Source organism: Megalops cyprinoides, chromosome 7 (assembly GCF_013368585.1).
Source record: "Megalops cyprinoides isolate fMegCyp1 chromosome 7, fMegCyp1.pri, whole genome shotgun sequence".
NCBI lineage: Eukaryota > Metazoa > Chordata > Actinopteri > Elopiformes > Megalopidae > Megalops > Megalops cyprinoides.
In genome coordinates this window covers 9671677-9697600 of record NC_050589.1, presented here as the reverse complement: position 1 = coordinate 9697600, position 25924 = coordinate 9671677, and the positions used below count along the sequence as shown (strand labels likewise).

Here is a 25924-nt window from a genome sequence, read left to right as displayed (position 1 = left end):
TCCAAAGAATACTTTTACTTTGACACATTAACACTAACAAACTGCTTTACCAAATGACTTCACTGTTTTTTTTTTTTAAAGACCCACCACCACCCCCCTCTTCGGAGGACAACTTTATTTTTAATAAGGCAATACATTCGTAATAATATGGATATCCATAAAAGGGGGGGATTGTGTATAGCACAACATACAGAATGTGAAATAAAGAAAACGAAAAAAAGAAAAAACAAAGTGATGAGTAAGATGGGACGAGTAGGACGGGACAATAGCAAAGGACTGGGAAGACAGGACTAGACAAGACAGTTGACGAACATGAAGAGGCAAGTTATTAAAGATTGAATAAAGTAAGCTATGATTCACATTGGGTGGTCATGGTTTAGGGATGCTGAAGGAGGTTGTCAGATATATTCTGCAAGAGTGTAAGTGACATGTCTATGTGTATGTGTAATTGTGGTAACTGATAGGCAAAATAAGTAAATAAATTAAAGAAAGAAAAGGGGGGGAGGGTGAACCGAGAGTAGGAATGTTATTTTACTGCATGTTTAAGTGTGACCCCTGTGCAAATATTTAGATTGATAGTCACACGTAAGTTTCGTAACACCCGAGTTATTCTGCATTAAGACACTTTGATTGCTAGAAAAACTGGAGTCAAGTCATTGCCATATTTTTTGTAAATTTACATTTCTTGTACAAATGTAATGTGTATTTTGATTGTGGAATTGTACTCATTGCCATAATACCATCAATTACTTTTTTATTTCCATTTTACATGAGGAAAATTAACTGGTGGGGGGACTCTACTCTTGTAAGTATGTGGAACATGAAAGGTTGTATCCTACCCTTGAGCAAGAGAACAGGCAGCACTCAGATTCATCAATTAATCATTTCCATAAATCGAGCAACTGTACGTACACAGCTGACACGCTGAACAAACGGACGTAGAGTGCCTTACGGGACAGCTAAGCCTTGACACTGCAGGATGTAAGGCAAGAACAGTTCAGCAGTATCCCAGTGCCTCTGAAGAGTACTCCACTCCAGCAGATGGCAGTAATATACTTTATGAATGTGATGCAGACACCAACGAAGAGTAACTTGCGTGTCTTGTATCGCGTGGAAAAGGCTTGAAGTACCTCCAGATTTTGACGGCGTATCTAAGATCAGATTTCCCACCACTAAATGTAACCTCAGCGATTTAGTAGAACAGGTGAATTCTGATCCTGGATCAGTTACTAAGGGCAAAAGGACTATAGCAGCAGCAAGCTAAAGGGACAACTGAGGCGACATCATGTGAGCTAGCTAGCACATCCCCCACACACAACAAACTAATGTTTGTGAGTAAGAACTACTAACTATCAAGGCAAATTCATCGTAAATGTCAGTAAAGGTGCATACATGTATGGGCTAACTAGCCTATTAAAACCCTTGCAAATATCTGTCCTCTCTCGTTTAGAATTCGAAATTTGACTTAAGCTCCATTTACATTAAAAGCCTTAATTTACTTATTTCTATGGCAATTAGTAACCAGCGGATTAACAAAACATTGTCACCGACCATTAATTGCAGCGCGGTTTAACCCTTTGGGGTTGGGCTATCTGCTTGTCACGTTATTTTGTCACAGTTGTCCGCTTAGTCTCTCATGCCGCGCTGTCAGAGTTGAAAGTTCAGACAGAGGTGTTGAGATGAGTTGGCCCTCGCATACAGGAAGTAACGAAATATAGAGGGGACAAAGAAGCATCATTTTGAAATTTTGCAAACCAGCACACAGTTCATTCTGCTGTCTGGTTATCCTGCTGCGTGCATCTGAAGTAAGTGAGATTTCATTGCGCTGTTCACCGTTCGCTGCCATCTTCTCTCAAAAAGTATGTATGTACGTATGTTTTGCTTGTTAAAGGGGTGTGTTTACTAGTTAGCTAGCTCAATTTCAGCAGCCACTGCAAAGATGCGATGTTAGCGAGTCATTTAATACGGCCAAGCACAGTTTTGCTTAGTAGCTGCCTAGCCATCAGGCTAACAAGTATTTGTATGTTATGTCGCAGTGTTCGCGATTCTAATGTCGGTAGCTCGATAGCCTCAGAGAACAGTACTTATGCTGGCTTGCAGTGACTTGCGTTTGTCAGTAGCGCAGCTGAGCAGCTACAGTGTCAGAAAGATGAAGTGCACTAGCTACAGTTTGCGATACAAACAACACGCGATGACACATTGTTTGGATACACGCTTTGCATTTTTTGTCACGAAGACATCGTTCCTGTTTTCTTTTGGCCGATTTCTAACTAGCAAATATCACAGCGCAGTTGTTCCACACATGTGACAAGCTAGCTAGCGTCACGCTCGGTTACGCGATTGGTCGCGATTGGGAACGTTAGTGCTGGTACAAGTTATGTAATGCTTTACTCTTCTTGAAAACATCCTAACTAACACAACTAATACTGATTAGTTGTATTCTAATTCGCATACAGTATGGATCTGTTACATTAAAATATAAGGACGTGAACGCGTTGCATTGTTTTTTGCACTCGATCACTACAACCCACGTCAGTAAATCACTTTTTCCTTAAACAGTCAAAGAACGCAATCCCGGGCGAGGCCTCGGCACGAGGCAGGATGGGTGGATGACACACCCTTTACCATTTTTGGGAGCTAATTGGTCCTACATAATTTTTCAAATAGCTGTGATCTGTGAACGCTCCTTGACGTAGGGCAAAGGAGGCAGTCGGTTTTGATTATATTTAATATGTCTTGCCAGTATTTACTTGCGATTCGCTTCTGGCTACACCTGAATCAGCATAATCCGCTCAGCCAGAGACGGTATCTGTGATGTAGTGTCAGATATTATTTTGTCTCGTCTGTAACCAGACGTGCACTTTGTGCCTTGGTCTGAAAAGGCGAGTGCAAATAACCAGGTATCTGCTACCTGGGTGCGTCAGGGGTGGGAATGTAACTGGGCAACAGTGAGAATGGTGATCTGTTTTGAAGGTATGTTTGAGGGGTGTTTTAAAAGTGTCTCGTAATTCTGTGTCATTGTTTCTACTGGGGTGCAAGATGATCAGACACAAACTGATTAGAAACCCTGTAGATAAGGAGCCCTCCCTGCAGGCAGTCTCTCTCATTGTATTCCCAGTAACATAAGTCTGCTACCATGGGTTTACTATGAAGAAAATGAATGATGTGGTATTTATAGGGATGGAAAAAAGCATACTGCTGCATTCTTACAAAAATGAATAACAGATTGCATCCTTAAAATTGAACTGCAGGTGGGTAGACAGTTAAGCAGATGCCAGACCTTTATAACCTTCAGTGCAGACAGTCTTTTAGAATTCCACCTTTAAATTCAGGTATAAAAAGCTGCTCCAGACATAAGTTGGGTATGGCATTCATTGGCCTTTGTCAGGGTATACAGAATCTCCCAGGAAAGTTGCAGTTAAAGGATTATCACAGTCCTGTGACCCCTGCTATTTGCCAAGTAAAAATCAATGCTTTCATTCACTGTCGGTGGCTTATCATATCAACTGGTCCACAATAAACAACCCAAAACCGCAATGCCAGGTTCTTTAAAGAATAGCTGACAAGTCAGTATATTAAGATTGCCTGGTTTTCACAACCTTTGTCTTTTCAAGGCTTTTGGCCCTTTTGTGAGATATTGTGAAAGTGGAGTTATTAAAGGGCAGTGGATGGATGTGTTCTTCCTCTTACTGAGCAGTAGATGGCGCTATTGCACCACTGTTTCAGACCTCTTCCCTGAGAGTCTGTGAGGTGTATGTATGGTGACACACAGATCCCAGATCAGGGTATGTCCCTGCCTATCTAAATGCCTGCTTAGACATTTTTCCTACACCCTTGTCAGGAAATTATATAATAAATTTTGCCCTGGTGAGCTTATGAGCTAGCTAACCTACATTCTGAGACTTCTGATGGTAATTCCCATGCACAAATGTCAAGTTCCCACATACTGAACTTCCTTCAGTAAACTTAGTAAAAACTTTTGCCAGCTAACATATACAATGTTTGTGTCATAACATGGTTAGTACATTTTTTTCACATCAACATTATTATGTATTTTATTTTTATTTTGTTGCCTGTCTGATGGAATTAATTTTAGTAGCCTCAACTTCTCAGTATCTGTATCTGGGATTTAGGTCTTTTACTGAGATTGCAGTCGATGGAATCTCATCTTTACATTTTATCACAGTGTTGGCTTTGGAACATTTGTAGCAATTTTTTGCAAACCAGGAAGGTTTTATAATTAGTGAAACTGGTTGCCAGATGGTTTAGTAAGTATAAAATGTGTAATACAGGAGGTCTAACATATGGGGCGCTGTGGTATTTGAAATGGTGGAATTGAGTTTGGCAGTTCACTCCCATTTATTAGCAAACTCTTGGTCTGAAGAATGAGTTTTTGGTTTCACTTTGAAATGAATATATTTTGGTCATTTAGCATTATGAGAATGGAAGTGGCTATGCTGCTTTGAGGACTATATTGACTGGTAGTTGTCTGTTAAGTAACAAACCCCATTTTAATTATTCTGAAAATGCATTCACTTTAAGGAGTTGTAAAGAAATATGGGAAGCTATTCTTAATAGGATATACAACTAAATACAGCCACACAGAACAGAAATTTAATTAAACCTTCAAAGATCCAAATTAAGAGACGTGTTTAATCCCCCCTTTTATGTGTCAGTACTCATGTGTTTAAAGAAAATGACAGTTTGTGATTAGCTGTGTCAGTGAACCATTTGTGATGTGGTCAGCAGGGTGCTCCTTCTGTGGGTGATGAGGAGCTGATGAAGAAGTCTCTTGAGTTACATAATCAGTTTGAAAAGTCTTTTTTTGGGGACTAATCAATCTTGTGTGATAACAGGCCCCACAGTGCTCCCCAGGATGAGACTATAATCCTTACCCTTCATGTATAATCTTTTGGCACTGTTGATGTATGTATGTGGAAGAGACCCTGTAGTTTCTCTAGTCTAGTACATAAACTATCCATTGGAAACACTGCTGCTAAGACTTCAGACTTGAGTTGTCTTTCTGCTCTCGAAAGTACAGGAATAAGTTTAAATCTTTTAAAACTCCCGCAAACAAGGGGCAAAATGTTTGTAAAAATAAGATATACTCCTATCACTGATTAAGGTTTGTGTACATATTGTGTTTGTTAATCTTTCAGTCAAATTTTTGGAACCTTGGGTTGCTATTAACTGAAAACAGGTTTATTAAATGCCATCATAGCTAATGTTCATGCCTGACATACAGACCATCATTGTGGTATCAATGGACCTTTGCTGACTATCGCTGAGCTACATTTATTTACTGTTTCATTTGTGTGAATTTTTTGGACTGTAATCATTATTACAATAATGACATTGTTCAGACTAAATACTGTAGATATTTTTGAATGCTTCACCAATAGCCACACTTACTCCTGAGGGGTCTGCTTGAGAGGTTTAAACCTTTAGTACCGTATGCGTTTTGTCAGAGATCTTGCTGCAGAAGTCATTGCACCATACTAGTGAATTATGTCTTCACACATTTTATCAGTGACTCAACCTTCAGCTCAGGAGGGGCTGCCTTCTTGGAAGAGCATTCTGTCAATGGATAACTGCCCCATGTTAGTTGCCATGGTGAAATGGCTTTCAAAAAGGGCTTCATGGTATTGCTAATGTAAAGCGTGAGGTAACTAAGTCCCCATTAATTTTTCATGACAGGTTAACATGCTAGTTTTACCCGTGTCCCTCTGTCATGTTGCAATAAGTGACTGGAGCCGCAGTTTAGTGCCTGGAACACAGTGGCTATGCGCCACACCCCAAACTGTCACAAAGTGTGTCCCAGAATCCTGATTTCCCAACCTCCTGTGTGCACGTTCTCTCTCTCACTCATCTCTTCATCAACATAAGTGTTCATTTATTTTTGTATAATGGGAAAGCTTACAAGTTTGCGGGTTATTGGAGGTCATAAAATTACCCGCTGTGCACCTGCCAGTGTAGCACATTGATGAGAAACCTCAGAGGAACGGCTTGTAACGCACAGAGATTTGCCTCTGCGAGGTGGGTTGGAGTCTGGGAGCCCTGCCAGGGGGGTTTTGCTGGGCTGAGCGGTGAGGCAGTCCATACGGGCCCCGCTGAGTTTGGACCCGGGTGGGGAGGAGCTCTGGGTCGTGACCTGTTGTGTCCCCTCCGACAGGACCACCCGCAGTCAGCATGAGTCTCCAGTGGACGGCCGTGGCCACCTTCCTGTACGCCGAGGTGTTTTTCGTCCTGCTCCTGTGCGTGCCCTTCATCTCCCCGCAGAGGTCAGTCCCTGTGCCCCCTCCCTGTCCCCGCACCCCGTACCCCGCCTTGACCCCACTCTGCCCCCACGCAGAGCCGGTGGAGAAGGGCCATCAGCCACTCTCTCTCTCACACACAGCACAGCAGGGCATTATGTTACATTACTGACATTTAGCAGATGCTCTGATCCGGAGAGACTTGGGTTACAATTTTATCCATTTATACAATATTTACTGAGGCAAGAGTGGGTTAAGTACCTTGCCCAACGGTACAACCGCAGTGCCCCAGCGGGGAGTCAAACCAGCAACCTTCTGGTTACTAACCCTGCTCCCTACTGCTACACCACACTGCTGCCCCTTTTTGGTTAGGAGTGAGTTATCAGGGTATTAGGTTGTGCTCCTGTTAGCATTAGAAAGGGAAAGTGAGTGCATCATGTGTTGCATTGGCACTGAGACATTAAACGTAATTTGAGAGGGAATCTGACAGTGCTGACCAATGAACGCTGCATGCGTTTCCTCAAGGAGCTGAAATCGGCCCCATCACATGTCACAATCAGGGGTGCAGTACGGGCGCCCGCGTATGAACTGTCAGGACGAAGCTGCGACATGTAGCGTTGGCTAAAAATACCATCGCATCTTGCTTTGATAGTCAGTATCGGGAACGCGGTGCCCTGCACCAGCTAGGATGTTTATAAACAGCGGGCAGCTGAGGAACATTGCGTAAAAGTGCACCGGCAGCAGTCCACCTGGCGCACTCTGACGCGCCAGGGTTTCAAAACCAGAATGTTCACTGTTGATGCGCTGGTGTGCGTGTTTGTCACGGCAACGTGTCCCCTCCTCAGATGGAGCAAGATCTTCAAGTCCCGTCTTGTGAAGGCCATCATGACGTACGGGAACACCTACTTCATGGTGTCCATGGCGATCCTGGTCTTCCTGCTGATTGGTGAGTGTCCCGTCACTGTTCTGTCTCCCTCCTCGTTAGGCGTTCGAAGCACATTACACTACAATGTTGTCACTTAGCAGACGCTCTTATCCAGAGCGGCTTGCAATTTTATCTATTTGTACAGCTGGATATTTTTTTACTGTGCCAGTGGTGGGTTAAGTACCTTGCCCAGGAGTGCAACAGCGGTGGGGAATAGAACCGGCAACACTTCGGTTACAAGCCCTGCTCCCTGCCACTTCACCACACAGATGACCCAGCATAAACCCACACATGCGCTTGTTAATCTCCTGCATAGAGTTGGTCTCACCAAATAAACAAAGGGTCCCACAGCCTGCTGCTATGCTGTCACAGAAGTGATGTGGTGATCCCAAAGCCCAGCAAGACCCAGCCATCATGACAGCTCGCCGCCCCTGCCATGTGTCCTTGTTGGACCCTGCAAGGTGACGGTCGTGTCTGCCGTGTCTCCCCCCTACCCCGCAGATGCCTTCAGGGAGGTGCGCAAGTACAGCGTGACGGACAAGGTGGACCTGAGCAACAACCCCGTGGCTGTGGAGCACATTCACATGAAGCTGTTCCGCGCACAGAGGAACGAGTACATCGCCGGCTTCGCCCTGCTCCTCTGCCTGTGAGTACCGTCCCTCTGCACCCCCCCACACACCCCCTGCCCCCCCACTCCCGCTGCTGGCGGTGCCCCCACTTGGGGTGAGGTCGCCTGCCTGCTTTTCACACATACGAGTAAGACCAGCAGGACCACAGTGGTCTGTGTCACTCAGGGCTCTGGCAGCTGCTGTGCCACACCCAGACTGCGGCTGTGGGGCCTCTTACTGTATATCACTCTGTCTCTCTTTACTTTCTTGAGAAATCGGCCTTCTGCCCTGTGCTCCTCCTCTAGACCTTGTGATCCTTTATCCAGATGCGATTGTGACACAGTCTGGGTGTCTTCAGAGGAAGCTGTCCACCCTGGGCCATTGTTTTGTCTGTGGGCTTTTTGCCAAGTGTGAATTTCTAAATGTGTGCCATTGTTAGTATCAGAAGTTTCAAAAGTGCTTTTGAATGAGGGGCTGGTGCAGACACACCACAAAATAACCGTCTGAACAGGCCAAGCGTTAAAATTGACCTAGCAGAATGCTTGAAATTTTGCCTGCGATTGAGAAATGGCGTTCCGGTTGAAATTGACGGTGTCACGGTGCACAGTCCTTGTGGGCATGGGTACCTGCGTCCAGGCAGGGGACGCTTCTAAGTTCCCCCTGTTGTAAACAGCCCCGATGCCAGTGTCACCAGCCTAACAATAGCTTTACTGCGGAGGCCTTGCGTGCCTTCTCTCCCCCTGAATGCATCAGTATTCATGCATAAACTCATTCTGTGGCTTGGAGACAAACCTTTTCCCGTAGTGATATCAAAATAAATCTCCCTGCTCTAAATAAACCTGGTGGTTTAATGGTCTCCCTCTCACAGCCTGAATATGCTGAATAGCTCTGCTAATCTACTGAGATTTTACAGTAGCTGTGGAAAGAATGGCTTGTGGGGGGGGGGGGAGTTGTCCGCTAGATATTTTCCATTCACAAGTCTCATCAGAGAAACGAGGTGGGGGGGAGCTGGGGTGATCCGATTGGTGGAGTCCCGGCTGACGTAACGGGAGCCAGGGCTTTTTAAGTATTTTGGGGTGTGTGTCCGGCCTGCATGTTTTCCCCATACAGGGACGCTGTCGTATTCCTCTGAATGGCAGTGTATTAATAGACTGCGGGATGACTACTACGGCCTTGTGTGTTACCGACACGGCCGCATTCAGGGCGCGGGACCCGCCAATCATCCAGGCAGCTGCATGCCTGAGGACCCGGGTGACATGTGACCCGGCAGCTGGTAATGAAAGCTATATTTAGCCCCCTGGGAGGATGTCAGTGTCAGTGCCCTGCAGCCCGGGGGGGGGCGTGGTTCGAGTTACAGGTTCACGTTAATGTTACCTCACACACTGTGCAGCTCTGTGTCCAACAGCTAAATGTCGGGGTGATGACTGGCCCTGACGCCTGAAGTGGGGAGGGGGGGGGGGGGGGGGGGGGGGGGGGGCAAAGCCAGGCGAAGCAGCAGAGGAGCAGCAGGGGTGTTGAGAAGGTGTGTGAGAACTTGCACCAGGTGTAGTGGAACTGGGAGTGCGTGCGTGCGTGTGTGTGTGCGTGTTTGTGTGTGTGCGCGCGTGTGTGTTCTTACACTGAGACACGTCCTCCAGGAAATGGGGAGCTGCGGTTGTGTCTTGACCTTACCGCTGTCCCCACTCCGCTGTTCACCTGAATGGCCACAAGGTGTCGCTACAGAGTCAGCGCTCTCCATCTTGAGCTCCCAGCAGCTGCTGAGCGGGTTTGATCCTGCCCTGCAGGCTGCTGTTACCAGTTCCTTTGACCAGCCTCAGTGTGAATTCAGCAGTCACTGGTCCGTGACCTGGCCTGCACCTGCCCTCCCTTTAAAGATGTTTCTCACATGTTAGCTCATATTCAAAATCAATTACTCAATCATGCAGAATAACACTGCAAATTTGTAGAGACACAGTGGTGAGCAGGCATAGTTCTACTATCTGACAAATTGTAGTGGTCATTTGATGAAGATGCCTCTGGCCAGGCACACTGTACATCCCGCTGCAGAGGTAGCAGCTGAATTCTTTACTTTTTTGCAGTCATGCCGTTAACCTGTTGTGCAAAAGATACTTACCATGTGCCACGTGTTAGACCCACGTGATAGATTAAGGGTAATGTGTTTGAGGTGTTGTGCACAGCCCGTAACGCTAGCAGGAACATTCATATCGGAGGGATATTACTGTGCGGTGCGGCATCTGAAACATGAATCTCCCCTGCAAAGTAAACATGTTCCCAGCGTAAACAGTCGTCTGATTTATTCCTTATTCGCTGGCAGTGATCACGGGTGCCGAATGAGAAGGGCACATTCTCTGTTCCTGGAAGAGCCCCTCGCCCGTGCCCTCAGAGCGAAGCCGCAAAACCGTACCCCCGCTGCACTACCCCTGACTCCATCCCCTGACTCCATCCCCTGACTCCATCCCCTGACTCCATCCCCTGACTCCATCCCCTGACTCCAACCCCTGACTCCAACCCCTGACTCCAACCCCTGACTCCAACCCCTGACTCCAACCCCTGACTCCAACCCCTGACTCCAACCCCTAACCCTGACCCACCTGTCTTCTTGAATGGGATGCAGGGTCCTGGAGGGGGCGGTCATAATGTTGCCAGCACTGAGCCCTACTCAGATTCCCTGCAGAGAGCATCACTAACTGCAGGAACACTGTAGATCCATATTGTAGCATGAACAGTATTGGCTGGAATCATCAGTTGCTGGTGAAAATATTTGGCACAGAGGCGGTGCTCTCAAGACCTCTTTCTGCTGATTACCCAGGCTCATCTAATGCTGCAGTTAGACTGCAGGCAGTAATGCTCCGTTCCAGGTCATTGCTCAAATCTTTTTTTTTTTTTTTTTCTGTCTTACTGTTCGTTTTCATTTCATGTCATCAGTGTGAACGGACCTCCGTCATGAAAGTTCCTGCGTATGTGTAGAAACCGCAACAAAATTCATCACGTCTGTCTAGTCGCAAAGAATTATAATGACAAGGGCAACCTGTCTTGTGCAGAGTGGCCAAAAAAAATCACATGGGTGAAATTAAACACTCCGTTTGAGCGTACATGCAGAAGTCGCATGGCTTAATATCTGATTTACAGTGCCTTCAGAAAGTAATCACCCCCCAGTAATTATTTCTCTTTTTGCTGTGTTGCAACATCAAATTTCAGTACATTAAAATTGTTTTTTTTTTTCTGCTCCTTTTGAAGCGACTACAGAAATAAAATTAAATAAATAGTTGGATATCTTCAGAATTTATTTAAAAAAATAAAAATCTGAAAACTATTTAAATTTGATGTTGCACTGGGGGGTGATTACTTTCTGAAGGCACTGTATGTCCTCATATTCATGCGGTCTAAATCAGAACTGAAAAGATGCAACTTCATGTGCTTTTTTTTGCTATTCACTGTTCTAAAAACATCTGAACTGGGTCACATATAATGGGGGAAAATTGGAATTGGGCCACTGAACTGCTGCCTGTGCATAGCCATTGTCTGTTGTAACTTGGCCTTCACACAATTAGAGTTCAGCACAGTGTTCTACCTAGTGGATGATGTACACATGAAAAGTCAATGAGTGAGGAGTTGTTTAATCATTTCTGCAGCATGCACATGCAAGCTGGCTCAGACTCAGACTCGGACTGATCTCCCTACTGTTGCTGCTGGTTCATTAGCCTTAGCATTAGCATCATGGAAAGAATGTGCTAATCTGTGGTTCTCTCTGTCCCCCTCTCAGGCTGTTGAGACGCCTGGCCACCCTCCTGTCTCAGCAAGCCACCATGATCGCCTCCAACGAGGCCTTCAAGAAGCAGGCGGAAGGGGCCAGCGATGCGGCCAAGAAGTACATGGAGGAGAACGAGAAGCTCCAGGAGGTGGGGAAACCAGTGGAATATGCGCTCTCTGGAGCTGTGATTACCCATGCTCCTGTGAGGATTTCCTACTCGAGGGGCATATCAGAGTTTCTCTGTGTGGAGTCAGTTTTCCAACACATGTTGTTGCTCCTGATCAGAAACTATTTGAAAAATTTAACAACTTCAGTAGATTGAAATGCTAGATTTATGCGCCTTTCTGTGCTTTCTACACATTCTCTAACTTTTGTTAGCTGATAAATTATGGTCCAAATCTCTGGTGTGGTTAAAATGGATTACTTTTGCCCTATGTAGCTTCAGTACCAAGTTCCCTTACAGATTCCCATTAAGAACTGATTGCAAAAGCGCACTGTAAGATTTCTGCTAAATCATCTGAGATGTTTCCACCAGCCTACCTGCTTCATACCGTCAGGTCTGTATTGCCCACTGGAGGGCGATGCTGTTGCCTGGATTTATTGAAAGTGAAGAATTGGATACAGGAGGGTGATGTTTACTGTATGAACACTAATGCAGTTTAGATCTGTACAAGGTGACGCCTGAAATATGTAGTGTAGGTATCCATTTCATGTGTTCTCGGCCTGCAGCTGTTGATTAAAAACATTCTTTTTTGTTTTTAATGAAAATTGGCTTTGGTAAACGGGTTAAGTATGGTAATGTCTTGAATGTGCGATGCGAATCTTGTGTCTGTTCATGTCACCGTGTTGTCCTGCATGTTTGGTCCTGCATTGGTGCTCTTATTTAGGGGAGGTGTGTGGGCCACAGGTTGTATGCCTATTGAACAGGGAGGTGGTGTTATTGGGGAATGAGAGAGAGCTGATCTTGATTTTTGCCAGCAATATGCAACATCCAAACTTAGAGCGCAGATTTCCTCCACATGGCCAGGGTCAACCTCTGAAAGCCAGTCAGGCTGACTGTGCATCCCACAATCCAGGGAGCCGGTCTGTGAGGTAATGGTGAGCTTAGTTGGGCCGAATGGCATATTCTCCTTCATAATATGTTATGTTCTTGTGAATGGACGTAAGAAATGGGAAACAAAAACGGATGGACCTGGACTTGCCTTATAAGTGAAAACACGACTAGATAACTGAATAGGTTTGACGTTGAATGACAAAGCTGTGTTGCCACCTTGTCAAGCGAAATTAGCCAGGTAGCTAACTGATTTAGCAAGGTAAGATGAATTTCTAAGAAAAAAAAAAGAGAGTAAATGAAGTTCAAAGAAAACAGACACAATTGGGACTTTGTTGATTTTTATTGTGCTTAACTAAAGTTACTCATTTACTATTTGTCTGGCTGATAGTTTTCAAAGAACAGTGGAAAATGCCAGCCTGATTAGAAAATGAATGTAGATTATAGACAGCCCCACTTCTAAGTGTGTCACCATAAACTTGGAAGACATGTTTGGATATAGGTTAAAGTGTGCGAACTAGCTTTCATCATGAGGCCTATCAGTTATCACGTAGACCTCGTTCACATGTCATGCATATTGTAAACCAACATGTCAGCAAACTGAATTTCTGAAGGAGTATTGAGAACAAATTCCATGTGGATCTGTAAAATGGGTCTAGGAAGAAATGACATTTTGGTGGCTTTTGAGAAAACCACAGCTAATATTTTAAATTTCTTACAGTTTTGTGGTGTGATAAAGGCATGCCAATTGTTGTGGCCCTGCCTCTCAGTGGTGAATATTAAGGACATTTTTGCATTCCGAAAACTGCTACATGACCTAGCACAGCAGCACCATGTGACCAAATGACTAAACTGCGGCGCTGTCACATGTCTTATGGGTCTGTTTTGAATCGATGAATTTGAACAATTTTGGTTGTATTAACTGTAAATGAATACCTGCAATGTTATTGGTGTGTTGGCTCCAAGTCATATTGTTTAATTTAGGAAATTCTATTGAATAGTGTTTGAAAAGCTTGTATAAACATCCTGCTAAACAAATTTAAGGCCATTATAACCAGAGTCAGTTAAACATGTAATATTGATATTCAGCAAAATGGGTTCAGACTTTGCAGGCTTGGGGCAGCCATTTCTGTCAAGAAGTTCCTTGTTTACCTTCTATGGGGAAAAAAGATTCTTTCCTGCCCAGGTAATTTGGCATTCTGCAAGTCACAATAAACGTGGCTACATGTGTTCAGTCTTCCCTTGGCCACTTGGAGCATCATCTAAGTGAGCTTAGAGGAAGTGGTCCTGGGCCAGACCAAGGAATACGTGGGTGCAGTAAATGGTACAGAGATCACGCACATAGAGGTACACCTGAGTCTGAGCTTCTGTAAAAACCCTTTTTAAGGTCGGTCTGAGTTTGGCCAGCTGTGTGCTGTGAAGAGATTGGAAACATCAGCAATCTTTAATGTATGGCGCCCCCCTGACCCCTCAATCTCTTCCTCCCACTCCTTGCATCGCAACGCCATTATTTACCTTGACTGATGATTGTCCATATAGCTATTGATCTGATGCGCCTGCCGTCCGACATGGCTATCGATCCACAGCAGCGATAATTACCTCCATTTTGAGAATCGGGGGGTGGTTGTGACAGTGTTTCGAAATCCTCAGCCTTGTAGCAAGGAATGCCAGCAGCTGTACCAGAATGTCTGTGCAGGAGGTGAAATTGCAGACTTTTCAGTTGTAAATCTTTATTACACCAGATGTTCCCTTTGCTACTGAACAAAATGTTTAATCTTTCATCAAGCAGACTGTGAATTTTGACTGTTGATCTGTAAGTTATTTCATACATAATGCACAAAATGGATGCATTTGAACATTATCTAAACTTCTGTCGTTGTTAACACAAGGCCAGCCCTGTTCGAGGCCTTGGTTCCTTGAGTCTCATTTGCCGTTCTTTGTCTTCTAAGTAGGTTAGGTTTCGGTTGGTTACAAAATGGCCGTAAGGAACATCAAAAACACCAACTGACCCAAATACAAAGAGCTTGTTCCTTCCCTTAGGAAAACCATAACCTCGTTCCTCTGTGAAAGGCAGGCTGCATTATTCTGGGACGAGTTGATTTTTATGTAGCTTGTTTCAAAGCCGGTGTTCACATACTCTCTGACGTCCTGAAATCAAGCTGCAAGGTCCTGGAGCGGTGTTGTCTGGTTGGAAATCAGACAGGCCTGACCTGGCCTCAGTCTCGTTAGGCTATTTTTATATCCTGTATGGATTTTTTGGAGTACCTGATACTGCAGTACAGCAGCAGGTAGTGATACAGAGGGGCATTGTGCGAACGGGATGAAGAGTCTGGTCGATCAAACTCTTGGGCCAACCGGCACCATCAGGACACTTAAACAATCGAGTCATGAAGTCTACGTTGACGAAAATCTCTGCATATACTGACAAAACAGTAGCCCCTTTATGATGTCAGATGTCTGCTAAAGGCGATGTGAAGACTGTTTGTGGTACTGTGAGTTGTTGCTTTTGCATAAAATTCCAGTTTCGACAGCAAGAAGGCTGGGGACTGTCTTGCAGACTTCCAGGTTGGGTTCCCCATGTTGGAGTGGCTGTATGTGCACACGGTGCTAGAGACAATAGACGGGGAAAGGTGTGATCGGAGACTTCACATACTACAACAGTAACAGCAATACATCCTACAATGTGATGTATTGCAGAGGGATTCCTGTGATTATAAGGAGTACTGGAATAATGTAGTGACCTCATTATGTCACCTGAATTTATAGCGCACACTTGCAGAGTTAATGTATCCATTACATTACATTACATAACATTACATTACATGCATTTAGCAGACGCTCTTATGCCGAACAACAATAGAACATAGAGCAACAGTATCAGACCAGGCTAACAACACTCCCAAACCAGTGAGTGTGAGCATAAAACTATTCGAGCCCTACCGCAGGTTAACTTGTGCAATCTGATGGAAGCCAAGTATACTACGATACCACAGTCCCTAGAACACAGAATCCAAAATACATATACAAACAATACTACACTTAAACTAAATATCAAATATTAGAGGTATCAGGTATTAGGGGGAAGGGATCCATCACATCATAACATGAAACTATTGTTTTGGATAGCTCAAACTAGGTAAGCTAAGTAGTTTTTATGTTTCTGTGTCCCAGTATAGCATCAGAGGTTTGCTGTTTTCCCCTTGGACTGATGTGTGAGGTAGTTACCCGTCTTAGGACGTACCACAGATGGTTGCCCATCGTTTCATTTCTTGGAATATATTACAGCAACCTAAGGCACTGTAATTGTGCTAGCTTACTGTGCTCACATTTTAGATTTTGTTTGGTTGTTTGTGTCTGCAGTAGGCAACAGCAAAGAAAACAGTGTTACAGTAGGCCTACACAACTTCGTGAGTGATGCAAAATTTGATTTTGAGGTCAATTTCTGATCTCTTCAAAGCCTGTTCCAAAATAAATGTAGAGCCAAATTCCTCCATTTATAAAAACCTGGAAACGATTTTGAATTCCTTGAAACACATTTTGTAATTTATGTCCACCCTACTCTTGGCAACACAGTGTTTTCACTGTTCTGGCCTGCTGTCTCTCATACTTATATACTGACACGCTCCTAGCAACAACACTGCCCCCACTGCACTGAGGGGTTCATGGCAGGCGAACGTTCACGCCTCCAGCCGCCAAAGGTCCCTCTGTTCAGTCACTCTGTAACGGTCACATGCTTGAATTAAGAAGTAAAGTACAGCTAGTATAGAAACATGAAGTAGAACAAGCAAGGTATTGCGCAGTGTCACTCAGCTGCTCTGTCTTAATGGGTAACAGCTGCACTTCTTACTCATTTGCTCCTTTACAAAATCACTAATTGGGATGTGGAAAACATCTCTAGTTTTTCCGTATTCCACTACTTTTATGTTGTTATTGACATTAGTGCAATGATAGACCTTGTACAGCAATGCTGCAGCAGGCTGGATCATTGCTAGTTTATGACTGCTTCTGGCTGTTAATTTGCCTGTTTGCAGTGGTATCTCATAGCCTCTGTAGCACGAGCTTCTGAGGCATGGTTCACACGTGCGTCTGCCCGCCGAACACAATGAGCCGTCTGTTCACTCAAGTACGGGGAGCAGGGACTGATAGCCTCATGACAGTTGGCTTCCCCATTTGCTTGCTCAGCAAGTCATGTTGCACTTGCATATGTCATCTGAAGCACACCCTTTTCGGTGTTTGTAAAATCTGCGCTCCCTCTAAATGCCATCAAAATGAAGTGAAAATCACATGACTTGGCAGTGTATGGCACTTATACGTGATATAGGTAAATGAAGGAGTTCAGGAGGAGAAATCTTGATTTTAAAAGTGCTACTGTAGCCATGTGATTTGATATCAAGTAATGTTGGTTGTAATCTAGTGCTTTTTCTATGATGCTTTCTATTACAAAAAAGTAAAAATAGGCTTATTGTATAAATGAAAATTCAAAAAGGATGGAAGTACATACAGATCAGTGCATTGTGCAAAGATTGGCATTAGAATTGAAATGTAATGAAGTTTCATAGTCTCTAGCACCATCTTAGAAAGGGTTTTTAAAAAGTAGCTAATACGGCTCCGCAATACGGCTGCATGGAGGGTCACATATGATGACCTCCCTGTTGAAGCTCAGAAGATATGAGTTTCTGTTCAGACTTACCGCCACTGTGTGCATTATACAGCTCTACGTGGCATCCTTGCATGTAGCTGGTGCATGTTCCAGACATGCAAAGGTGAAGTGCAGTATAGATACTGGTCAGTTGTCATAGTTGAGATAGTGTAAAACATGGGGTTGGCAAAGTCCAGACAGATACGAAGCGGGTGATACCAGGTGAGGTTCAGAGACGATGCTGTTTCTTCTCTGTCTATGTGCAGAAATGTGGGACTGGGTGTGCAATGTTAGGACAAGCCTGGCTCCCACACCGGTTGTAAAATACTTTTGTCTTAAGACTGTTAGCAAGAGCTCCTTGTACCCACATACATCTGTTTCCATCTGTAAGCACAAACTACATATCATACATATAATACATGTAATGCAAATCTGCAGTGGCATGAGTCTGTCTCTAGCATGCAGAATCAACTCTACTGCAGAATTCAATTTAACCTGTCCCGCATGAATAAAGTAGAATTATGTTCTTTTTTCCCTACCTTCGCCCAGCGTCTGCATGTAACTGCATCAGTCAAAAACATAATGGAACTGATGGATTCTGTTCTGCTGTCAGGAATTACAGCAAGGTTTGCAGGTCTGTGCTGTCAAAGTAGTAGTAGGAGTAGTGGTGAATTTCTGTTTAGCCGACAGTGTAACGTTTATTTTTTGACTAACGAATGTTGTTACAGAGGAACAGCTTTATGAGAATAAATTGCAAGCAAGGAATCAAGGTCTGATCCTTTTCTACAGTTAGACACATTTAGCCACCACTACCGTCAAATTATCTTTAGAAATAAAATTAATCATTAAACATATTTGTAACAAATTAAAAAAGACCATAGGGAAAGGTGAAGGTCAGTGAAGGTCCAGCTTTGAATAGGCCCTCTGACACTAGATGAATCCGATTCATGTTTATTTGTCATTTACTTTACATAACTTATTATAAATGCTATTGTGTTGAATCTATCACAAAAACCTTTGGAGAAATTTTCAGCTTGTGTTTGCGTTCGGTGGAGAATAGGATTATGCAGCACATAAGCGCTGAACTGGTGGGAGGCCGGGTGACTAAGGTTAACGTGACATGAGGCCACCAGATTTCCCTTCACACCCGCCTGTCTCGCGGGCATGTCCTGAATGTCTCACACTGCCCCTGGATGTGGTTTCAACACCGAACGAGGAGGCTGGCTGTACAGTAGATATTTTCACAGTCAGATCTGTCGAAGGTGGCGTTTCAAGTGACCATATGGAGAGGGAGGAGAGGGTTGGTTGATGGAAGGTGGTGAAGACTGAGGCGGTTGTGGGAGGAGAAAGGATTGTAAAAAATGAGAATGCTGGGTCTTGGTTTTGGGTGTGGATTCTGAGCAACCAGCCGTGGGCTGACAAAAACAAAACCTCACTAGAATGTACAATGCATGTGTTTCCGAGAGTTTGCTCTACCTGACATTTGTGGCTTTTGGGAAGAATGGTTCAGATTAAGTTTGTGCTGAACAGTTGGTGGAAGCCTTTATGGCTTAGTCAGACACACAAGTTTTCCAGGTCCTTTCAGCAGGAACCGCAATTGAAAGAATTCAGTTGAGTATACAGGCTGCTTTGTACGTTTCTTGATAATGCTGTGTGTGTACAACCTAAGATGCACTGAGAACACAGATGGTACACTTGAATGTTTGTACGTGAATGAGAGGAGAGACCGTTTAGAATCACAGAGGCCTCTGACCGGTACTGCATCAGTGGTGAGCCTCTCTTCAAAGAAGTACCGGTTCTGTCTTGACAGAAACTGAGGGAGGCTGGGATCGAGGTTCCTGAAATGGGCAAGAAGACCGGACCAGGAGCTGAGGAGGAGAACAAAGCCCTCAAGGCCGAGATGGTGAAGCTGAAGGACGAGCTGGAGGCCACCAAGAAAAGTGAGCATTTACATTATATTACGTTACATTACAGTATTGTCATTTAGCAGTTGCTCTTATCCAGAACAGTTTACATAGGTTACATTTTTTAACATGTTACCCATTTATACAGCTGGATACTTCCTGAGGCAGTTGTGGGTTAAGTACCTTGCCCAAGGGTACAACAGTAGCGCTCTGGCGGGGAATTGAGCCGGCATCCCTTTGGTTACAAGTCCTGCTCCTCACCACTATGCTACACTGTCACCCATTTTCCTTCGTATAACTTGCCCACTTGAAGATAGTCTTGGACAAATGGGCAGAAATGTTTTAAAACTTAATAATTTAAAGCAAAACAATACAACATTAGCCTACTACAGAGCTAAGATGAACCTTACAGGTTGTTGGCAGTACCTGCCATCATCTGTTCCCTGGAAGTGTGTGAAAATCAGAGAGCGGGCTCTTGCTTTGCTGTGGCAGTGGCAGCCTGCTGGCCTCTGTACAAACGCTCTTCATAGACGTCATTGAGGGAACCGTCGACATGTGCTTTCCAAATGCCTCTCCAGCTATTAAATCCAGTTCAGCATATTCCTTTCATCTGAAAAACCCGTGAGTGCACTAAGTTCTGGTTGGATACTGTAACTGTTATTGTACAATATTGTATTGTATGATTTTTTTAAACCAAACCATATGTTGCAGTGGCCCGTCAGCTGCAGTGGTCTACACATGGACTCGACGCACTGTGAAAATGAGCCCTGGCTTTGCGTATTATATAATAAACGGAGAACTGTCAACATCTGAGATAATCAGTAGATTAAAACTCGGCAACCCGAGTGTCCTGAGGACAGTTGACAGTATGAAAAATTATGTAGAACAGTATGTGCTGTAAAAGCACAGATTAAAACAACAAAAAAACTTGGACGACATCCAGATAGTAAATTCATTACTTGGTTTTTTTTTTTTTGGTCAGTTTCATATTTGCATTTTCTTGAGGGTCAGCCAGTGGTTCTCCAGCTGTAATGCTCTCCCTGGATCTGACTGCACACCTGACCCAGTGCTCCAGGGCCTCTCTGGGTGCAACTGGTAACACTAATTGGACGTGCTTATTAACATGCTATAGCTATGTAATGAACACCTGGTGAGCTCCAGGTGTGTGTGTGTCTGCGTGTGTGCGCGTGCATGTGTGCCCGTGTGTGTGCCCGCATGAGTGTGTGCCAGTCTGTGTGTGTGTGTGTGTGTGTGTGTGTGTGTGTGTGTGTGTGTGTGTGTGTGTGTGTGTGTGTGTGTGTGTGTGTGTGTGCGTGCGCGTGCGTGCGCGTGCGTGCGCGTGCGCGTGCGTGCGCGTGCGTGCGCGTGCGTGCGCGTATGCATGTGTGTATGCGTGTGTGTATGCATGTGTATACACGCGTGTGTACACGTTTGTGCTGCTGTTCCTCCCTCCCCCCTCCTAAATGTGTGTGTTTGCACGTGTCCAGCCCTGCAGAAGTCGAACAGTGACGTGAGGGCCATGAAGAAGCAGGCTGAGAACCTGACCGTGGAGTATGACCGACTGCTGGAGGAGCACGCCAAACTGCAGGTCAGTACTGCCCGCCGCTGTAGCGTTTGACCATTTTGCCTGTCGCCAGTAGTTTAAGAGGTGATTGTTTCCCCAACTTGAACCTATTCAGGTAAGTTGTCTGAGACACACACACCTGGGGCCGTGCAGCTTTTATCAGATGTATATCTGCATTGCTGGTCCTTATAATTGGTTTATATGGGACCTCTCTAGTGGTGTGCACCTGCAGATGAGACTTCAGTGAAGGCTTACATATTGAAATCAAGTGCTGTCAGAGCACTTTGCATGCAAGCGCAAAAGCGCAAGCCATTTTGTTGCCTTACCCAGATTTCCAGATTAAGATTTAGAATTGACAGGTGGATTTCTCTGTTCTTTTATTGGTCAAACACTGTGTGATATGAGCTAGAAGTAGTTTGGCACTTTTAGGATTCCGTAATGATAAAAAAAATCCTTCTTTGAAAGAGTTGAACGGTCATAATTTAAGTCTGGACTCGACTTGCAAGTAAGCTAACAGCGTGATCAAAAAGAAAAATTTTAAAATGATGATGATCGTTTGTATTACTTAATGTACATCACAGGTTGAACCAAGAAGAACTTTCAGAAATCACAAATGCAGCAGAATCCTAGGAACTTTTAAGGGTCTACTAGCAACTCAACTAGCAACATTTATGGTAGATGTCTACATCAGTCTGATGCTCTAGTGGATATTAGACTAAATGCTAAAGGTTACTCTTTGTTCACCTGTGGAAGCTGAAAGGGGCGGGGGTTCAGGGATTCAACAGCTTTACAGTATGTACAGTATGGAGCGTTAGACAACTGAACAGATGATGCTGGCTTTGAACTTTGAACATGAGCCTGATTACATGCGATTCCTCTGCTGAGTCACTAAATGACTCAAAGTACTGAAGCAGTTAAAATGTGGTGAATGCCGACTAGCACGTGAGTTATGATGCCTGTACAGACAGACGAAACAGCGTCTGCCACAGTCCTGTCCATCATGACTGCCACATGGTGGTGCAGATTAAAGGCCTTGATTGGAGGCCTAGATTGGAAGTCATAGCTGTTTTTTATTTTTATTTATTTAAATAATTTTGGCTCTCTTTCCTTATGCTGTTAGTGAGCCCTAAATGGCATGGAATTCTTTAGGGGCCTCAGGCCTTTTACTCCCTCAAGTCTAAATATTAATATGCATATTTGAGATATTAACAATTTTGCCTGCATTTTGCATAAGGGCATGTTCACGTATGGATTCTATTCACGTTCTTTGTATGGATTCTTTGTTTGCATGTTTGTGTTCGGGTTGTTTTTTTCCCCTCACATTAAGTCCGGTAAGTCCACTTTCTTGCCCGGATTTTGGTTGTTTTTTCTTGCATGTAATCCTACGGCCACTCAGTCAACACTGAAACGACAGATCGTGCAGTTTACCGCGGGACATTACGAACGTATTTACGATTGAGTTCGTTTAAAGCATTTTCTCAGAATAGAACCTGGGTAAATAACCATGCCCGATTTGAGCTGACCACCTGTAGGTTTTGGATGTGTGAGCAGGTGTCTGATTTCCAGCACTCAGCACGTATGGCAGCTCTGTGTGAGATGCTTGTGTGTCTGCCTGGCATAACTCAGGGCAGCTTGCTCAGTTGTGGCCTTTAAGCTGTGTGCCCACGTGTTCAAGCATGGTCTCTGTTTTTCCCCCTTCAGACCACTGTTCTGGTATCAGGCCTTTATTTCTCTCCTGGAGGGGGAGTGAGAGAGGGGGCGTCGGTGGGTGGGGGATTCATGCCTTCTCTGTGCATGGAGGAGCTGAACTGGCACAGCCCTCAGCAGTGTGGCGTAGTGGGCGGCAGTGTGGCGTAGTGGTAAGGAGGAGAGCTCGTATCCGAAAGGTTGCTGGTTCAGTTCCCCGCTGGGGCACTGCTGCTGTACCCTTAGGCAAGGAACTTGACCCAGAATTGCCTCAGTAAATGTCTAGCTGTATTAATGGATAACCTGTAAAAACTGTCACCTATGTAAGTCGCTCTAGGCAAGAGTTTCTGCTAAATGATAATTAGGCAGTGTAATATCCACAGCAACACTGACTGCGCATTAGTCTGCTGGTCCCACATTGGATGAACATTGCACACAGGCAAGGAAACAAGACCCCCGTGACAAATGAAGTTATTCATGAGTCATTCATTCACGACGGCTGTCTTGAGTTTGCAGTATTTGGCAAGTTAAATGCCTCTGGGGGGTTAGGCATTTATTTATTACCTTACTGTATCTTGGCCCTGACTCAATCCATATGTGGAAATTTGTCAAGTCTCTCTGGATGAGAAGCTTCTCCTGCTTTTTTTGTATTTCGTAGAAGTCCCAGATTCCAAAAGAAGGAAAGTATGTAGTGATGGGGAACTCAGTCTCTTAACCCCGGCCTGTGCGGCCTAAACTGATTTACCCTTAGTCTCTCCTTGGATGAACTTTGTAGGAGGTAAACGTTCACTCTGCTGGTCCTTGCAGATTTTTTTCCTGTTTTATTAGAAATGCAGATGATGTCTGCTGGTGATGGGTGATGACAGCTGTTATATGCAAATCGTTTTTATGTTCATAATTTGTTTAATGTAAACTTGGTGGGGTCCAGATCGGCATACCCCAAGGCCTCAGTCACGTGTCTGTGGCTTCTGGCGGGCATTGTATGGATGGCAGTGTTGAGGAGGTGTACATGGATCTGGATAGGAGCGTCCTCTGAATAACAGTAATGCAATGCAATGTTCCAGTGCATGAATGAGTCACTTCAGTGCACTGCCCTTAAATTCATCGTTTGTGGTTAGTAAATGATGGGAAAGTAAGTGAGACGGGTTGAGCACCTGTTCACACTTGATATGATGACCCGTCTTTCACCTGTTAAGGGAGGTTGTACCTCTAGAAGTAAAGTCACACACATTTTTGGGAACCGGTTTAGACTACGCCTTAGTGGTCTCCTGAAGTTCAGCCACATAATGTGTTTTTTTTTCCTCTTTCTTTATGTCATGCAAAAGGATGACAAGCTTTACAGCAGGGCTTTATAATCTCAGTCTTGGAGACCCCTGAGTAATTAGTTGGAATAATTTGAGATACAACTTCCGGTTCGTCAATGATTTTGTCTTTGGAATGATTTCAACAGAATGCATATTTTCCTCTGTAATTTTCCTTTTTTCCCGAAACCGTCATTTCCCCAAGCAGTGGTGGTTAGTTTAGTTTCAGCCAGCTGGTCTCTCCATTTTCAGCTGTAAGGACCCCAGTGGGCTTTAGCCTGTCAGTCAGTCAGTCAGATTTACTCAGCAGAGCCACCTTTTCCAGACTTTGAAGGTAGCAGCTCATTACATGCAGGAAACTGCTGCTTTTCATTCCCAGTCCAGCTCTATACTCAGGGATTCCTGGGACTGGCTCTGGGAAGCAAAGGTCTGTAGCCTTTAGCAGTGGAGAGAGAAAATCTGAGCAGATGTGTAAATGGTGTAAACGGACTGTGGAACTAATGCAAACGGACCGGTGTTTCCCTCCAGGCGAGTCTGGATGACGGACCACGAGAGAAGAAGACGGACTGAGCGGATGTGCGGTATTCACCGACCACACCCACCCCCCCCCGACCCCCCTCCCGACCACACCGCCGGTCCCTGCTGATCGCCCACCGCCATGTCCCCCGCACTGGCACCTGCTTTGTCTGGATCCTGAACGTATAGGCCCATTCCAAACGAGTGCCTTGGGAAGCCGTCCGCTTCCCCTTGGCTCCAAACACACGTGAATCATTTGATGGAGTGTAAAAGTGCAGGCCTTAATGACATTTCCATTTTTCCAGTCTCAGAAAGTTCTGAATTTACCAAAAACTTTGTTAATCTTAAGTCCAACATTTGTTAAAACCTAATGGAAATGTTCTGAAAAAAAAATCTATATAGTTGATCCCTTTCTTCCTCTTTTCCTCTTTGTGGTTTTAAAGAGAAGGAAAGGGATAGCACTCTGTGTCTGGTTTGAAATTTGAGGATGTTCTCCTGCAGTACACTGACCAATTGCCGCTAGGCTAGTTGTGTTTGTTTTTTTTGTTTTTTCTTTGTGGTGCAGAAACCTTTTATGTCCTGTCATTATTATGATTTTCACTGAGAGTGACTAGACTGGGACCATAACAACCTCACCTAGACTGGGACCACGATGGCTGGAATGCTGTAGTCCAGCTTTCATTGAATATCCGATGGATAATGCTAATGCTATTGGAAACAGTTGTGTTTGCGCTCGTGGCAAAGAATGCTTTGTAGATACCTGTGGTCTTTTGGTTCGTTAGTGGTGCCTGAGCAGGTTAAGACAGGCACTAATTTATATGAGTGAATCATCACTTTGCCACCATCATGGTATCTATCAGTGTAAAAATATATTATAGTCCACGTGCAGCAGAGCGATCTGTAGTGAAACATGGACTTAGTATTAGTGCTTACAGATGGCCTGTGTTCAGATCGTAGCAGATCCCACCGCTTTGTGTCAGTTAGGGAGAGCTGAATATCTGTGTGTCATTTTTACGTTTTGGTTTGGACAGTTTTTCCACACTTTTTTCCACACTGAAAATTTTTTCTCATTTGTATTCATTTTCGGGGCTCTGTTGCCTTACTTACTGTAAACGTATATCCTGGCTGTGAACGATTTCTGTATTATTTTGTAGTATTTACATTGATGGTTGGAAAATGGGGCTTCACAAAGCATGAAACCCAGTGGTGAATATGATGCTGATTGATTCCGTAATGATTGGCTGATTTTTAAGTGGATGCAGCACTTCATTCCAGAGTGCAGTGCTGTAATTGGCTCAGATCATTTAACCCCTTTGGCACTGGGTTGTCCAATACATTTGCACGAGACCATGATGTGCACACAAATGTCCCTGGTGTAGGATGCAGTTAATCATTAATAAAATGATTGGCTCTCCTGGTTAATCCTGGGTTTGATGCTGCTTAAAGCCCATCCTCCTCATCACACTGTTCTCTTTACTACAGTGAAATGTGTGTGTCTCTCTCTTTTTTTTTTGATTCCCTGTTTTGTAGGACCTGACTGTTGTACTCTGATACCAAGTGAGTTTCATGCTGGTGTTTTTACTGGTCTCTGGGTCTGATTTGAAAGTCCCTGAGCCTGTGTGTTCTAATATGGGGCTTGGCATACTGTAAGAATTGAATCACAGCACCGAGGCAAGGAAACCCAATGCGCCTCCTTCCTTAGCGACTGACATTAAATTTCAAAAC

At 44.4% G+C, this 25924-nt stretch overlaps 1 protein-coding gene across 1 annotated transcript; it reads left to right on the top strand.

Moving 5' to 3' along the window:
• Window positions 1–1654: 1654 nt before the first annotated feature.
• bcap31 (B cell receptor associated protein 31) lies at window positions 1655–24826 on the top strand. Its single transcript, XM_036533749.1, has 8 exons — window positions 1655–1805; window positions 6173–6281; window positions 7100–7200; window positions 7681–7825; window positions 11551–11686; window positions 19039–19168; window positions 20620–20720; window positions 24212–24826. Exons 2-8 carry the CDS (start codon window positions 6190–6192, stop codon window positions 24251–24253), a joined length of 747 nt encoding a protein of 248 aa, XP_036389642.1. The 5' UTR covers window positions 1655–1805; window positions 6173–6189; the 3' UTR covers window positions 24254–24826.
• The last annotated feature ends 1098 nt before the right edge of the window (window positions 24827–25924 follow it).

What these genes read in the sequence shown, in the direction of transcription:
- bcap31 (XM_036533749.1), top strand. Translation starts at nt 6,190, where the DNA reads ATGAGTCTCCAGTGGACGGCCGTGGCCACCTTCCTGTACGCCGAGGTG. An exon ending in CCCTTCATCTCCCCGCAGAG is followed by an intron (nt 6,282 to 7,099) that starts GTCAGTCCCTGT and finishes TCCCCTCCTCAG; the next exon opens with ATGGAGCAAGATCTTCAAGT. An exon ending in GCTGGAGGCCACCAAGAAAA is followed by an intron (nt 19,169 to 20,619) that starts GTGAGCATTTAC and finishes GCACGTGTCCAG; the next exon opens with CCCTGCAGAAGTCGAACAGT.